Source organism: Columba livia, chromosome 1 (assembly GCF_036013475.1).
Source record: "Columba livia isolate bColLiv1 breed racing homer chromosome 1, bColLiv1.pat.W.v2, whole genome shotgun sequence".
Classification (NCBI taxonomy): domain Eukaryota; kingdom Metazoa; phylum Chordata; class Aves; order Columbiformes; family Columbidae; genus Columba; species Columba livia.
Genome location: NC_088602.1, coordinates 19436154 through 19450709, shown reverse-complemented (window position 1 = coordinate 19450709; position 14556 = coordinate 19436154). Strand labels below are relative to the sequence as shown.

Below are 14556 nucleotides of genomic sequence, written 5' to 3'. Positions count from 1 at the left end.
TTCAACTTAATCAAGAATACCTTTTTGAACGTCAGTATTAGGGGTTAAATTGCAGGGGATTTAACAGCAGATCCCACTCCTCTGTGGTAAATGCAGTGAGTTGAACCTGCCACCCACCAAAGCTGTATCCTACAATTTCATATCTGTTTTGTTTCATAGGCAATAAACATTGTAGTGCTATGAATGTTTTGCTGACCCTAATGGCTCACTTCTAGTGGTTGGAGACTACAGGATTTGGGGTGTCATTTGTGAAAAATACATAAAACATTGCTCTGTGAAAGTCTTTAGCAAGTTACACATGCTAATTTCTTCAAATTTGACTAAGGCAGTTACCGATCTCTTCTTTTTTTAAGCTTGTAATTTTTGTTAAATATGTCGTCATAAATAGCTCAAATTTGTGACTATTTCAATATTTGTGTTAAATACAGATAAGATTTGATAAATCACAGAATAGATGTGCAAATAAGGTTTTATTATGGCAAGAGCAAAACTAATCAATCGTTCATTGGTGAGGTTGAAGTGAAATACTGTGTAAATCAGAAGCAGATGGACAATAATGAAACATCAGCAAAACTTTTTCAATTGATGTCTGAAATGTTGAAAATAATACTTAAGCTGGCTTACATATGGGATTAAATGGTTGCATTGTATTTGTAGTTTTGGATACTTTCTACTAGTCAAGCAAACAGATGCAGCATTTTGTGAATACTGAAGAAGGTCTAGAGGGACTACTAGTTCACATAAAATTAAATGTATAATAAAGTGCTTGAGGAATTGGGATGTATGAGATTTGTTTTATTATGAGTGTACCTTCTAAAAATACCTGTATTTCATGTTAAAATTAGTGTAATTCTGAATGATTTTGCTTTAGTCATAATCAGTCCTGAAAGCTGAACCCAAATGAAATGGAAAATTCTACATAAAAAATGAGTTTTTGTTGAAATTTGAAGTGGACAGTCACTTAAAATGATCCCATCTGATCCCTTCACAGAAGTCACAATTTTAAGGCTTACCCATTTGAGAAAAATAATGTGATTATTGTCTTTATGTTTTTTGCACAGGAACAAAGCACATGAATTTAGTTCATTAATTGAAAGACTTTTAAAAAATCCAGCTTCACACTTACATTGAAAAAAAATTGCTGTAGTTTTTGCTAAGAAACCTTTTTAAACCATGGTGTGTTACTTTCTGCAATTTTCCTTGGATATAGTGTTTTGATTTGTTTGGCGTTTTTTAAAAATATGTATTACAACTTCTTTTTCCAGGTCTTTATTGTGATAAATACAAATAATTCTTAAACAACCTTTGAGTAGGATTTCACAATTGTCTGATTTATCCAAGTGGGTGCACTTGATTCAGTGCCATGGGAACCTTTAGTGAGTTCCCCAGTAGGCTTGTCAGGAAGCACTGTATTTCAGTTTAGAGGAGCTAAAGAGTTCATTACTACTGAGTTAATTATGTTTGATATACCATTTAGCGCTCTTTTTATTTTTTCTTTATTCCTCTACCTCAGGTAACACAGCAAGATGTAAGGAAAGAAAACCCTTTGCAGTTTAAGTTCAGGGCTAAGTTTTTTCCAGAGGATGTATCTGAAGAATTAATTCAGGAAATAACTCAGAGACTTTTCTTCCTGCAAGTCAAAGAAGCGATCTTAAATGATGAAATATACTGCCCACCAGAAACTGCAGTTCTTCTGGCTTCTTATGCTGTCCAGTCCAAGTATGGAGATTACAGTAAGGAGATACATAAACTAGGCTACCTAGCCAATGACAGACTTCTCCCTCAGCGGTGAGTGAGACTACTTATACCTTTCCATCATCTGCTGCAAATAAACTTGATGACAGCACATTTTTAATAATTAAAATATTAGGTGATAATACTTATTTAATAGTAGCTTGCTTAAGAATGCATGTTTTGCTAGTAAAATTTGGAGATGCTAATTTAGAGTGTAAACAACAAAGAAACATTACAGCAATGGGTTTCTTGAGGCCTGTTTCCTGTTCCATCCACAGCTATTTGCACAGATTTGGTAGAACAAATTTCCAAAGTACTCCAAAATAATCTAATGTTCCTGGAGGTTTGCTTCTGCTAAATTTAAATCAAAATAATACAGAAATCATTAAGATTAACTTGATTCTCACTTCTTTTCTGCAGTTTTTGGTGTTTTTGTACACTTAAATGGTAATAATTTTCTGGAAATAATCATGAACTGTATCGCAAATAAAATATCCTGCAGAAAAATGCTAACCTGGACTGAAAATTTAGAAACTAAATTGTTGCCATTGCTGTTGAGTGTAAACTCCTCTGTATCAGTCAGTCATCTAGGTGGCTAGGAAAATTAAACACCAAGATTATAGTTCTGTTTCTTTGCACAACTGAAACGCTGCTCCTGGCATGTTTTGGCAGCAAGTGAAGAACTGCAACACAAATGTACAAAGTCAGACAATTATCTTAATATAGATCAATCCATAGTGATGTATCGTGGACAAATGTGTGCTTACTAAATATGGAGCAATGCATCTTCAAAGAAATGAGAGCCATGGAATTGTTTGAGGTTTCTTTAAAACTCATGTGCTTTTTCTCTTTGGTTTGAAAACTGAAAGTAAAAACTCACTCATCAGTGTAACTAAGCTTGAGAATTTTCTAGCAAGCAAAAAAGCATTTCAAAGGATTGCGGTGAAGTATTAAAATATTTCTCAAAATATTTCAGGTTTGTTAAAATTCTTGCTAAGAGCTTAGTTTTGGCTATCTAGTTCCTCCTTGTGACAGTGAAGTCTATACCTTTTTACAGATCTTAGTTTTTGCTCAGTTATGATGACAGCTTGTGAACGCTGGAGTGCTTGTGTATGACACAAATTCACATATTTACGATGCTCCTTTTTCAGCAGACAAGCGTTCGAATGATTTCACAGCATATGCTTTAAACCAGTCGTGTGCCAGTCTGCACCGAGTGAGCACAGAGCTCTTGTGTTGTGTTTTTTGTATTGTGCTTTTCTCTACCATAATTATTCCCATTATACCTCCTGTCACCAGGAGATTTGCTAAAAAACTAATATGTACATAATAAAAATACTTCCGAACAATATACAGTATAATGTCAAAAGTACTTAGTTGTTTCCCAGACTAGACTAGCTTTGAAAAATTTTCCTGAAAAAGGTGAGAAAAGATTTGCAGTTCCTGTTAATTGTGGAGTCTTAATGTTCACCTGTCAAAACTGCTGCGTAGTTGTTGGCTCCAAACTATGAACTGGGTGGTAACAAGGCATTAAGTCCTTGCAAAGTTACTCTGTTGCAGTAGTCCTTGCATATCTGTTGGTGGTGTTTCATCAGTAGCAAGCAAAGAGAGAGTGGGGGGGACCATATGATGAGATGGCCATCGCCAAAGACAGGGCCAGCTTTGAAAATATCGTAGAAACACAGAACCATTTGAGGTTGGAAGGGGAGCCCTGAAGATCATCTGGTCAGTCCCCCTACTCAAAGTCACCTGGAGAGGTGGTCAATGCCTCATGGTTGTCAGTGTTTACAAGGCATTTGGACAATGCCCTTAATAACATGGTTTAACTTTTGGAGAGCCCTGAAGTAGTCAGGCAGTTGGACTAGATGATTGTTGTAGGTCACTTCAAATGAAACAGTCTATTCTAGTCTAATTGCAAGAGGTTGCTCAAGCCCTTTTCCAGCTGGGTTTTGAATAAGTGCAAGAATGGACACTCTGCATCCTCTCTGGGCAGCCTGTTCTAGTGTTTGATCACTTTTGCAGTAAAGAAATAAAATTAAAAATTGTGTTCAAGTGTATTTCACTTGTGCTTATTGCCTCATGTCTTTCAATTAAAATTCCATTTAAAAAAGAGGAAAGTGCAAAGAATTTCTGTAGAAGTAGGAATTTAACTTAATTTGGAAAGCCTAAGAAAGCACAAGTCACCTTGAGGGGTCCTAAACTTTGGCACAGGTTGGCCAGAGAGCTTGTGGAGTCTCCCTCCTTAGGGGTATTCAAGAGCTGTCTAGACGTGGTCCTGGGCACCTGGCTGCAGGTGGTTCTGCTTGAGCAGGGCTGTGGGTGAGGTGACTTCCAGAGCTCCCTTCCAACATCAACATTCTGCGATTTTTGTGAAGAGCTTGGGAGCCGGGGTTTCATTTTCAGATGGGCACTTGTGTGCCATGATCCTAGGATCGTGCATTTTGCAATATCCACTTTTGTCTTTTTTTTTTTTATTGTTAGTTATACTGCTATTAAAGCTTTTGAACATGTTGTGAATATTTGCTGGAGGAAGTAGAAGAAATAATAGTGGGAAGCAGTTCACAATGTAATTATCGCAATGTAAATATCAGGCCTGGTTTAATTACGGGACTTCTTTAATAAATTAAAATTGTCCTATAAGATTTGAAATTATTTTCTATGTAACAGAAACTTGAAATGATTGCCAGGATGCTTCTAGATTATTACAGCCAAAGCAGCCTGTTCTGCATTGTGTGTTCAGCAGCAGGCTTCTGTAAACTTTATTCAAGGCTAAAGATGAGAAAACCAAAACAAAAAATGATCTCCTGTCCTTGCATGTTTCTTGTATCATTTAGCTGTGAACATACCAGCTTTGTGCAGGTGCAAAACCTAAAATTTCTGCGTCAGTTTTCAGGAGGAAAGCCTGCTGTTAGGAATGCACAGCAAGCACATATAAAATGCGATATGACTCCCACTGGAAAGTGCACTTCACTAGATATGGGGCACAGTAGCAAAGCGAGTGACAGAAAAATCCTATAACAGAATAAACATTCATTAGTATCTTCTGTGTCACCCAGTCTATTCTCTATTGTACTTTGCTAAAAATGCAGGGAAAAGTAGTAAGTAAATCCTTAACTTTCCCAAATAAAGAGAAATGGAAGAAAACTGTTTTGACTTGTTTAGTATGATTATTTTGCAATCTATTTTTTTTTTTTACATTTTTCTGTAAAATATTTCTCTAGGAATGATTGTAATGCCAGGCACATGGAATAAAAGTATAATAAAGTTATCAAATGCATTTGATTTCTTACTGCAGTACTATATTCAAAGTTCTGTTAGGTCAAAATGTAATTCCACCATTGCAACCAGCTGTACATAAACCTCAATTTTCTCAAACTGCTTCACTACTAATTTTATTTATAAAAAACAAAACAAAACCCCAACAAACTAGTGTGCTAACTTGTCAGCAGGTGTTACTTTTTCCGTCAAACAACAGCAGAATGAAAGCTTGAGTGTATCTGTGCATACCTAGAGATTAACGTGCAGCATTGTCGTATGAGGATTTTATAGGTGCGCACTTTCATGTGTTCTAAATGTTATGTTTTATAACTTTACTGGAAGTTAAGATATGCCATGGTGTGACTTTTATATTACAAAGAGCATAGAATAACATGAAAAAAGAAGTGACTTCATGCTATTTTAAGTGTGTTTGTTGAAATACAGAACTTCTGTGTCTGTTTAACAAGATGAGCAGTGTTACAAAGTCATATTTGTTTATTTGATTAAAGCATATGTTTTGCTGTGTGACTGAACTTATTTTTATAACTGTAAGATATTAAATTGGTTGTCAGTGTCATATAATGGCAACAACTTCTATTCACAGTGTGTTAGAACAGCACAAACTGACAAAAGAACAGTGGGAAGAAAGAATACAGAATTGGCATGAAGAGCACAGGGGAATGTTAAGGTACTTATTTTTAAAATGTTCTAAGACCTCTAAGGTTTTTATTATTATGTATTTTGGGAGACGTTATATTTGTTTGGAAACTGCTTTATTTTATTCTCACCAGGGTAGGCAGTTATTAAAAGTTTCCATGAAAGTTTTGCTGAGGGTTGAGTTTCCAGTTAGTTTATTAGCTTGCTTACCTGGTTTCTGGTAAGGTTGTTAACTGCCTTTGTTCACAGTTGCCTGCCTTTAAAATATACTTATTCCTTAGCTCACGGGATGAGAAGACAAAGAATGGTGACTGAACTATACTTGGGTATTAGGGTGTCAAGCTCTACAAGTATCTGAATCAACATATACATCAGTTTCAAAGAAGAGAGAGTTTATTCTGAAGTTCTCTTACAATGTACTTTTGGTTTGTCTTTTTTTTGTCTACGCCTCTTTTTTTTCTTTCATCAGGGAAGATTCTATGATGGAATACCTTAAGATAGCACAAGACTTGGAAATGTATGGAGTCAACTATTTTGAAATAAAGAATAAAAAAGGAACTGAGTTGTGGCTGGGAGTTGATGCTTTGGGTTTGAATATTTATGAGCATGATGATAAGTAAGTGGCTGATACTCATTTTGCAATTCTGTCCTAGGAGATCCTATCTGAGATGAAAATCACCTTATTGTATGTTCCATCACATGTAGCAAAACAGGTTCTCAAAGACCTGCTAATCCATGTAAAAGATATAAAAAGAGAGAAGAAACATTAACTGACAGAATATTTGAATTCTAATGATTAAATAGGAATGCAAAACAAGGGAAAGGAAGAGCAGTTCTGTGTTAATTTAAATTTACGTTGCTTAATATGGAAGTATGATAGCTAGGCCATCTTTTTATGGTTTTTTTGTGTACTTTTCACTCCCTCAAGACTTTTTCTTCAGTCAGGATGATAAGGACACTGAGAAGTTGAGCAACATTTAATGAGAAACATTTTGTAAGAGCAGTGAGCAGGATTAGAGCTGTTAGAGCATGAAAAACTTTGGTATCTAAAAGGTTTCAATTTTAGATACCGATGAAAATAGATTTATCTTGTGTCCTGATAGAGATCAAAGATTCTGTCCTACTTTAAGAGGGATAAAGCTGAAACATACATAATTTGAAAAATCTGAAAACTGAAGAACAGACTTATTCTCATATTTCCAAACACTTGTTAGTAGTATGTGATGTGAAAAGTCCTTTCACAGTGATTTGAAATTAAATGTGGTGTGTCAAACACTAGATAACAGCTGTTAACTGAACTGAAATGTTCTTCAATGTATGTACACTGTAACAAAATTCAGTAAGCCTTAATTGCCATTAGATGGCAATATAACTCCTTAAAGAAGGAAATATTCAGAAAATGTTCAGATCAGCTTGAACGATCAATCAATTTTTGGTATTCTTTAACTCCTGTAGTTAGCACTCAAATACTGGAACGTGTTCTAATGCTTGTAATTAAGATAGTACAAATTGAAAAAACTTTCTGTACTCATGGAGAAAAATATTTACGGTTATGCAGTTGGTGCATAACATGATGATTTCTGAACTTTCTTTTACTCAAGATAGAAGGGAAATGAACTTTGGCGATGTAAGAACACAGATCTTACATCTGAGTTAAACTGAAGTACAGCATTGCTGAAGGCTAATTTAATGTCTGTCTCTGAAATGTCAGCTTTTTGTCAACTTTAAATAATTATTCTTTTCCCCGAAAATAAGATTATCGATAGCTTATAAAGAATCAGTACATGATGGTGATATTTAGTGTCTATGTACTGATAGTAGAATAAGTCATAAACTGAAATTTCTGGATTCCTTCTGTTATGGTGCCATTTAATTTGATGGAATAATGTATTAAAAATTGTGTACCAAAATATGCCTCAACTGTTGTCACATTTCGTAAATGTAACTGTGTTACACCTAGTGAAAAAGGTGTGGAGACTTAGTGGGTGTAAACTGTACATACTTGCTGCTTCTAATGACAACTTTTTATCTTTGAAGGCTGACACCCAAGATTGGTTTTCCTTGGAGTGAAATAAGAAACATCTCTTTTAACGACAAAAAATTTGTCATAAAGCCAATTGACAAAAAGGCCCCCGTAAGTAGTGTGTAGAATAATTTGCCTTTGCACGTGGAGAGATTTAAGCGTGCAGGGACTTGCTCTGGCATGATGGCATGAGTAAATATTTTCTGACATTTATTATTCTTATTGGTAGAATAGTTGGTAATTAAAAGGAAATGTTGAAATACGGTATATTTGTTTTCCTTCTTTTCAGTCTGGTTGTTACTTCTAAGGTGTAGGGTTTTTTTTAATTTAAGTCAACTAATATTTTGTGATGTGTTGAAAAGCCACAGTGTAAGAGGCTAAATTCTCTGCCATCCCTCCGCTCTGTTCTTTTTTCTTTATTACAGAAACAAATTTAATGAGATTTTCTAAGTCAAAACTTTTCAGAAATAGAGTATATATAGTCTCACTCTTTTAGAAGTTCAAATAAATATTGTTGTGTAAATTAGCTAACCTGTAAATGGAAGAATCCGGTGTAATTTTGAATTATCTTGCAAGTTCCTGACAGTAACGAGATTTATAGATTATGGTGTTGGATTGCTCAGAGGATGAAGGTGAAAATACTTTTAAGTTTAACGAATGCAAGCACGCAGTAATGCTTTGAGTCTTGTCACAATTGTATTTTTAGGTTAATGGATATGCTGCTAATTATTTTTGCTAGGATTTTGTTTTTTATGCACCCCGCCTGAGAATTAACAAGCGAATTTTGGCATTGTGTATGGGAAATCATGAATTGTACATGAGGAGGAGGAAACCTGATACAATTGAAGTGCAACAGATGAAGGCCCAGGCTAGAGAGGAGAAACATCAGAAACAATTGGAAAGGTAATTAACGAACTTCTATGAAACAGAAAAAAATTCTTTTACCCTTTTAAGAAAACTGAGTCTTAGAATATCAGACATCTTAGGCTTCTAGAAAAAAGAGCTGCTTTTCTTGCTGTAGTATGTAAGCAGGCTTGTGGATTGTCGTGGCTCACCTGACTTAATAGGAAGCTGTATCTTTTTTGAGCTTTCAGCATAGTAATAATAGCAGTACTGTTGCCCCTATTATATTTTTGTGAAATAGTCTTAACTCTCTGTTGCTTGATTCTTAGGGACTTTTATACTCTACAGGTGAAGCTTTAAGCAAGTTCAGTGAAAAATGTCATGACTTACCTTTTGTATATTTAAAAAATATTGTTTATTTTAAAAATATTGCTGCCGTTTCTAGCCCAGATGAAACATCAGCCGTGTATAAATGCTGCTATAATTGTGGATTTACCTGGTTGAACCATAACCAAGGCTGTGAATAATTGTTGTTATAAATTGTTTTTCTGTACAGTATTTTGACATAGAAACTTGGTTCTTCTTGTAAATTGAATTTGAAATATTTAAAATTACGTGTTTCTCTGCTATCTAAGTAAACTGAAAAATAGGCTACTGGAATTCTTAGAGTAGCATTTAATCTGTTTGAGGTTTTAAAAAAACCCTATTATTATTTTCAGGGCACAATTAGAAAATGAGAAGAAGAAAAGGGAAATAGCAGAAAAGGAAAAGGAAAGAATAGAGCGTGAAAAGGAAGAATTAATGGAACGCTTAAGACAAATTGAAGAACAAACAATGAAAGCTCAGAAAGGTGAGCGCTTACTGGTCCTGGATTTCTTGTATCTGATGACGTGTAGTTCAGCTGGGTAGTTCAGTTCCTCAGTTCTCTTTGTGTTTGTGTCTGGTTTGGGTTTTTTTTGTTGTTTGGGGTTTTAAAATTATTTTCTTAACAACAGTAATTTTGGGGTGTTTTATTGAACTTAAAGGTATATTATTTTTCAGTGTTAAAAGATGGGGGTGTGTGTGTATGTGTACATGTCTATACTTGCAATATAAACCCAATTTCTAATATAGCAAAAGTTTCCATTTTCTTTAATAAAAGGGAAATTAATGTGTACACAGTTGAACTAAGAATTATGAAATGCTTAAAGTGCTGAAAATCTGGAGCTGGAGCGAGCAGGGAGCTTAGAGAGGAAGATTCAAAGTACTCTAGGATTTTGTTGAATTCAGCTTTTCATTTGGAAGTTCATTGTTCCTTCATTTTCCTATTCCCTTTTAAGTTCTGAGAATTTTAGAATTAAAATCTTGTCAGATTTTAGTGAATAAATGTTGTTTCACTAATTGCGGTTCTTTGTGTTGAACCATCCTGTAGAGCCCCGACTCCCAGTCCTTGCTTCCATGTTCTTTTGTTTTGCTTCAGGTTTGGTTCGCATTCATAAAAGTTCTGTTTGTCTCTTTTTTCATAACTGTCGGCTTCAGATGTGATAGAGAGAATCACTGACTAAATCTGTGAAAATACATTGCATGTGTCTGGCACTATTCTCTAGCCCTACCCCCCGTATTTTTCAGTCTTTCAATGCAGAACAGGTTGGACCCATTCAGACAGGTGGCACGTGATCTATGCCTTGGATTTGTTTAAGGGAGAGCTATTTAGCCCAAGACAAAACAGCATCATCATGATTCTAGAGGTTTAATAAAGTACATTTTCTTGTCACTTTTGTAAGCAATATAGTCTAGTTTCTAATACAATACATAACCTTCATGTGTTGCTGGTCTTTTTAGCCTTCTATTCACGTATGGAAAAGTGTTTGTATCAGTAGTGTCTGTGTTCTGTAGTTGACTTGGTAGTTAAGTGTTCTCCATCTTCAAGGGAAGATGTTGTTTGAGTAGCGTGTTTAAATATTTATACATTTTATTTCATTTTCTAAGTACTGCATTTGTACTACTCCACATACTGTTCATTTCATTTTGTAACTGAAGTAGTAGACCTGGGAAACCAACTGAAGAATATTGATTACATGAGACCTACTTAAAACTTCAAGTGCAAAGATTAAGTGTGTGTCAGCATACCTGGGGAGATGCTTTTTTTGTTTTGGTGTTAAAGCATATGGTAAAGGGAAAATGGATTGTTCCATAGCTGAGCAATTGTTTAGGTTTCCCGGTGAAGGAATCTATGGCAGCTATGATTAGACAAAAACAGTGGAAAATTAATCATCAGAAGCAGCAAGGAGCTTCAGAAATACTTTTTAAATAGTTGCTCTATTTTGTACTTCAGAGGAGTGTGCAAATCTTACCTCGTAGTACTAATAGATTATTATTTCTTCCTATTTCACTCATATCAGAGTTTTGCCCTTTAGATTGCAATGTTTTACCAACCATGCTAGACATCTATTATCCCTCCCTGAATTTAAAGTTTTCCTTTTTTTGTACCTTTTTGGCCCTGTTCTAAGGGTAATTTTTCTGGCCCTTCCAATGGGATGTGGGTCACTTTGGTGGAGGCACACGCCTAAATTGTCTGTTGCAGTGAAGGAATCTTTGTTAAGGAATCGTTGTCAGGCATCTCAATAGAGTAAAGACTTTGGCTCTTTTTTACTGTAAAAGAATATGATTTAATTTATATAAAATCTCAGTAGTGAAAGTGAGGGTGTATGTGCATGTATTTGGGTTGTTTAGTTTTATCAGTGAAGTGATAATTTTCTGAAATGCTGGGCTGTCAGAACAGTCAGATGAGATGAAATATTTCCAAAGTATGGCTTAAAGGGGGTGTGGGGAGAAACAAACTAGCTTCAGGTTAACACTCAACAGCTCTCTGTGGCTTGAGGCGGCCCTGTAAATCTTTGTCAACTTTCTAGGTTACCTTATTTTGAGCATGTTACAGCTGTCATCTGTGTTACAGATGAGGAAGAGTTAGGTAGTGATGTCTGGTCTGCAAACTTTTCTTTCGACAGAGCTAGAGGAACAGACTAGAAGAGCTCTAGAACTGGATCAGGAACGAAAACGTGCTAAAGAGGAAGCAGAGCGCCTGGAAAAAGAGCGTCGAGCAGCTGAAGAAGCTAAAGCTGCTCTAGCCAAGCAGGCAGCTGATCAAATGAAGAACCAGGAGCAGCTAGTAAGAAGCTTAACCCTATTTTGAAACATATTGAAAAAATGGTTGAAAATTTAGCCTTTATTCTTGGTCATTTTGTCAAATGGACAAGTGTGTTGGAACACAGATAAAAGTATGGGAAATACCACTACAGATTGTTGTGGGAACATTGAATGTTGTTAGAAAGCTACATTAGATTTACTACAACTTGCAAGGAAAAAAACAACACTCTGGGGCTGTAGGAAATTAAATGATGAAGTAGACATTTCAGACTGACAACACCTGCAACCTTCTGATAAAGTCAGGCTTATCCAGCTGAGAACAAGAGTACCTTCCTTCTGCAGTCCACTGGGAAGCCTGTTCTCTGAAGCAGGTTTGTTCTGAAGCTTGATGGTGGTGGTGGTGGTGGTGAGCTGGTGACACTGTGGGGTTGTTTTTGTTTGGGGTTTTTTGTTGTGTTTCCGCCCCCCACTACCCTCATTTCTATCATTTACATTATCTTCTCACATTCTGTGCTTGACTACTTCTAATTCAAGATTTGCACATAATAACTGAGAAAGGCACAAAAATAGTAGAAGGAATGATTTCTGAACTACAAAGCAGCTTTTGATCTTCTGTAAACTTAGCACACAATTCTGATGGCAAGATTTATCTTAGCAGCACTGAGATTATGATCCAGAATCATAATCTTACTGGTGAAACCATTAAAGTAGTATTAAACTGAAACAGCCCCAAATGCTAATTTGTAACTACAGCTTGCTCTTTCCCAGCAAGTTTTGGAAATGCAGAAGAGAAATATTGTTTTTCTGGACTTATTTCCATCAGGCAAGAGTACCGATTTGTTCCCTCGGTCATCTATGCTTAAAATTTCTATATTTAGCAGAGAAGTCATGGATGAACTCTTTTCAAGTCAGATCACAGCAAAGGCTCTGCTTTCTTCCATTGCACAGCCAAAATGTTACCAAATTAAAGCTTCTGCTTCATTTTGTTTGTTTCAGGCAGCAGAACTTGCTGAATTCACTGCCAAGATTGCACTTCTAGAGGAGGCCAAGAAAAAGAAAGAAGAGGAAGCCTCAGAATGGCAGCACAAAGTAATGAGCTCATGCTGTGTGAAGTCTGAACTTCAAAGAAACTAAGGGAGATGAGTGCAGAAATCCCACTGGAAATCCATGGGATCGAATCTCTCTCCTTAGGCTTCAGGAAAGCCTCTCAAAGTTTTTTGTTCTCCAGCCTCCTGAAGCCAGCCTATACTTCTATTTAACTCATTTCTTAATGTTAAATAGACATGAAGGGGGGGAAGTTCTCATCACAAAGGTATAGTAAAAGATTTGAAACAGCTTCCTTACGGATGTTGGTAAAATAGATTGGAACTTCGTGTTGGATAAGAAAACGCCTCAGGAGGGAGATATATAAAATCATGAGTGGTGATGAAAAGATGAACCAGAACAATAACAAAGGCACATCAAATGCAACTGGACAATAGTTTAAAGCGAAATAGTATTTCATTACAAAATCCTCAATTAGGTATGGGATGTGAATATTAATTGTGTGTACAGGTTCAAAAAGTAATTCAACAAATTATTTTAAGTTCTGGTTGAATATGAAACTGGAAGACATCACCTTTAATTTAGGAAGTACCTGAGCCTCAAATTTCAGGTGGCTTAGGAAAGTTGGAAAGCAATTAGTATCTGTTCTCTCATTCTTGTCTGCTGCTGGAAATAGCCAGGCTCCGGTACAGCTGCTTTAGTCATCTTTTTTACTCTTTTTTCCGATTTGACAGTTTTCAGCCAGTCATGTCATTTATAAAGGATAGCTTCCACATGTCTGAAAACACTTCAAATATTTTTTTAAATTTTTCTCACTATTCATAAATAATTTTAAAAGATGCTAAGTAGTGTTTACTATATTTAGGCTTTTGCAGCCCAAGAGGACTTGGAAAAGACCAAAGAAGAACTGAAATCTGTGATGTCTGCTCCTCCTCCACCTCCTCCCCCACCAGTTATTCCTCCAACAGAGAATGAACACGATGAACATGATGAGAACAATGCTGAAGCCAGTGCCGAACTGTCTTCTGATGGTGTCATGAATCACAGGAGTGAAGAAGAGCGGGTAACAGAAACACAGAAAAATGAACGTGTTAAGAAACAGCTCCAGGTAATGAAGGTTCTTAGCTGTATCAACATAAGTCAGGCTTTGGGTTTTCATTCTTTATTTGTCAAAAATCTAATTGAAATTATGGTGTGCGAAGGAAACAGCCTTTTTGTCATTTACTAGGTTTATTACTAATTTACCAACCAATATCGTTTGTAGTGTTTCAGAAGTGGAATAGATAGATTGGATGTAAGATTGTGCTATATAGCTTGAAAGTATTGGTATGTTGTCGCATTGGCCAGTAAACATTTATAATAACATTCAGTGCCCTGGACATTATATAATTAAAATGTAATGCTTTCCTTTCTCAGTAGTGAAATTCATTAAGTGGTATGAACGGATGCTTGCTTGATAGTATTTGTGTTTATTTGCAGTCATTTACAGACGTTGTAAATGCAAAAACTGAATTATGCCCATTTTGGTTTAATCTTACTTCCCTGAAATGGAGCATTTCCTCCTAGACTGCTTTTACCCCTCAAAGTATAATAACCTATGTCACTGGCAGCCCTTTGGTTGTTATGAAATGCCTCCTTGGGGGGGAAATAAAAGAAATGGAAAGCTGCTTCTTTTTCTGGCAGCAGTATCTTAGTCGTACATATGTGCAATATCCTTTCTTCTTGGCCAATCGCTGGGCAGGATCAGGGGAGATAAACAAGACCTGTCTTCAGTCGAGCAGAAATGGAAAGATAAGGTCATTCTGCTTTATCCTGCTGGTCCCTTTTTTCTTGGATGTTACAGTATGAGGGCTTTTTTTTTTAAGTTTGCC

At 35.9% G+C, this 14556-nt stretch overlaps 1 protein-coding gene across 3 annotated transcripts in view; it reads left to right on the top strand.

The window, feature by feature from the left end:
- RDX (radixin) overlaps nt 1-14556 on the top strand; it is a 48829-nt gene that overhangs the window by 24218 nt on the left and 10055 nt on the right. For all 3 annotated transcript variants that reach the window (XM_065049142.1, XM_065049135.1, XM_065049125.1), the window contains 9 exons: nt 1514-1788; nt 5597-5680; nt 6119-6265; nt 7687-7783; nt 8412-8575; nt 9235-9365; nt 11503-11663; nt 12638-12730; nt 13551-13793. In XM_065049142.1, coding sequence (XP_064905214.1) covers nt 1514-1788; nt 5597-5680; nt 6119-6265; nt 7687-7783; nt 8412-8575; nt 9235-9365; nt 11503-11663; nt 12638-12730; nt 13551-13793 — 1395 coding nt within the window. The remainder of the gene's footprint in view (nt 1-1513; nt 1789-5596; nt 5681-6118; nt 6266-7686; nt 7784-8411; nt 8576-9234; nt 9366-11502; nt 11664-12637; nt 12731-13550; nt 13794-14556) is intronic.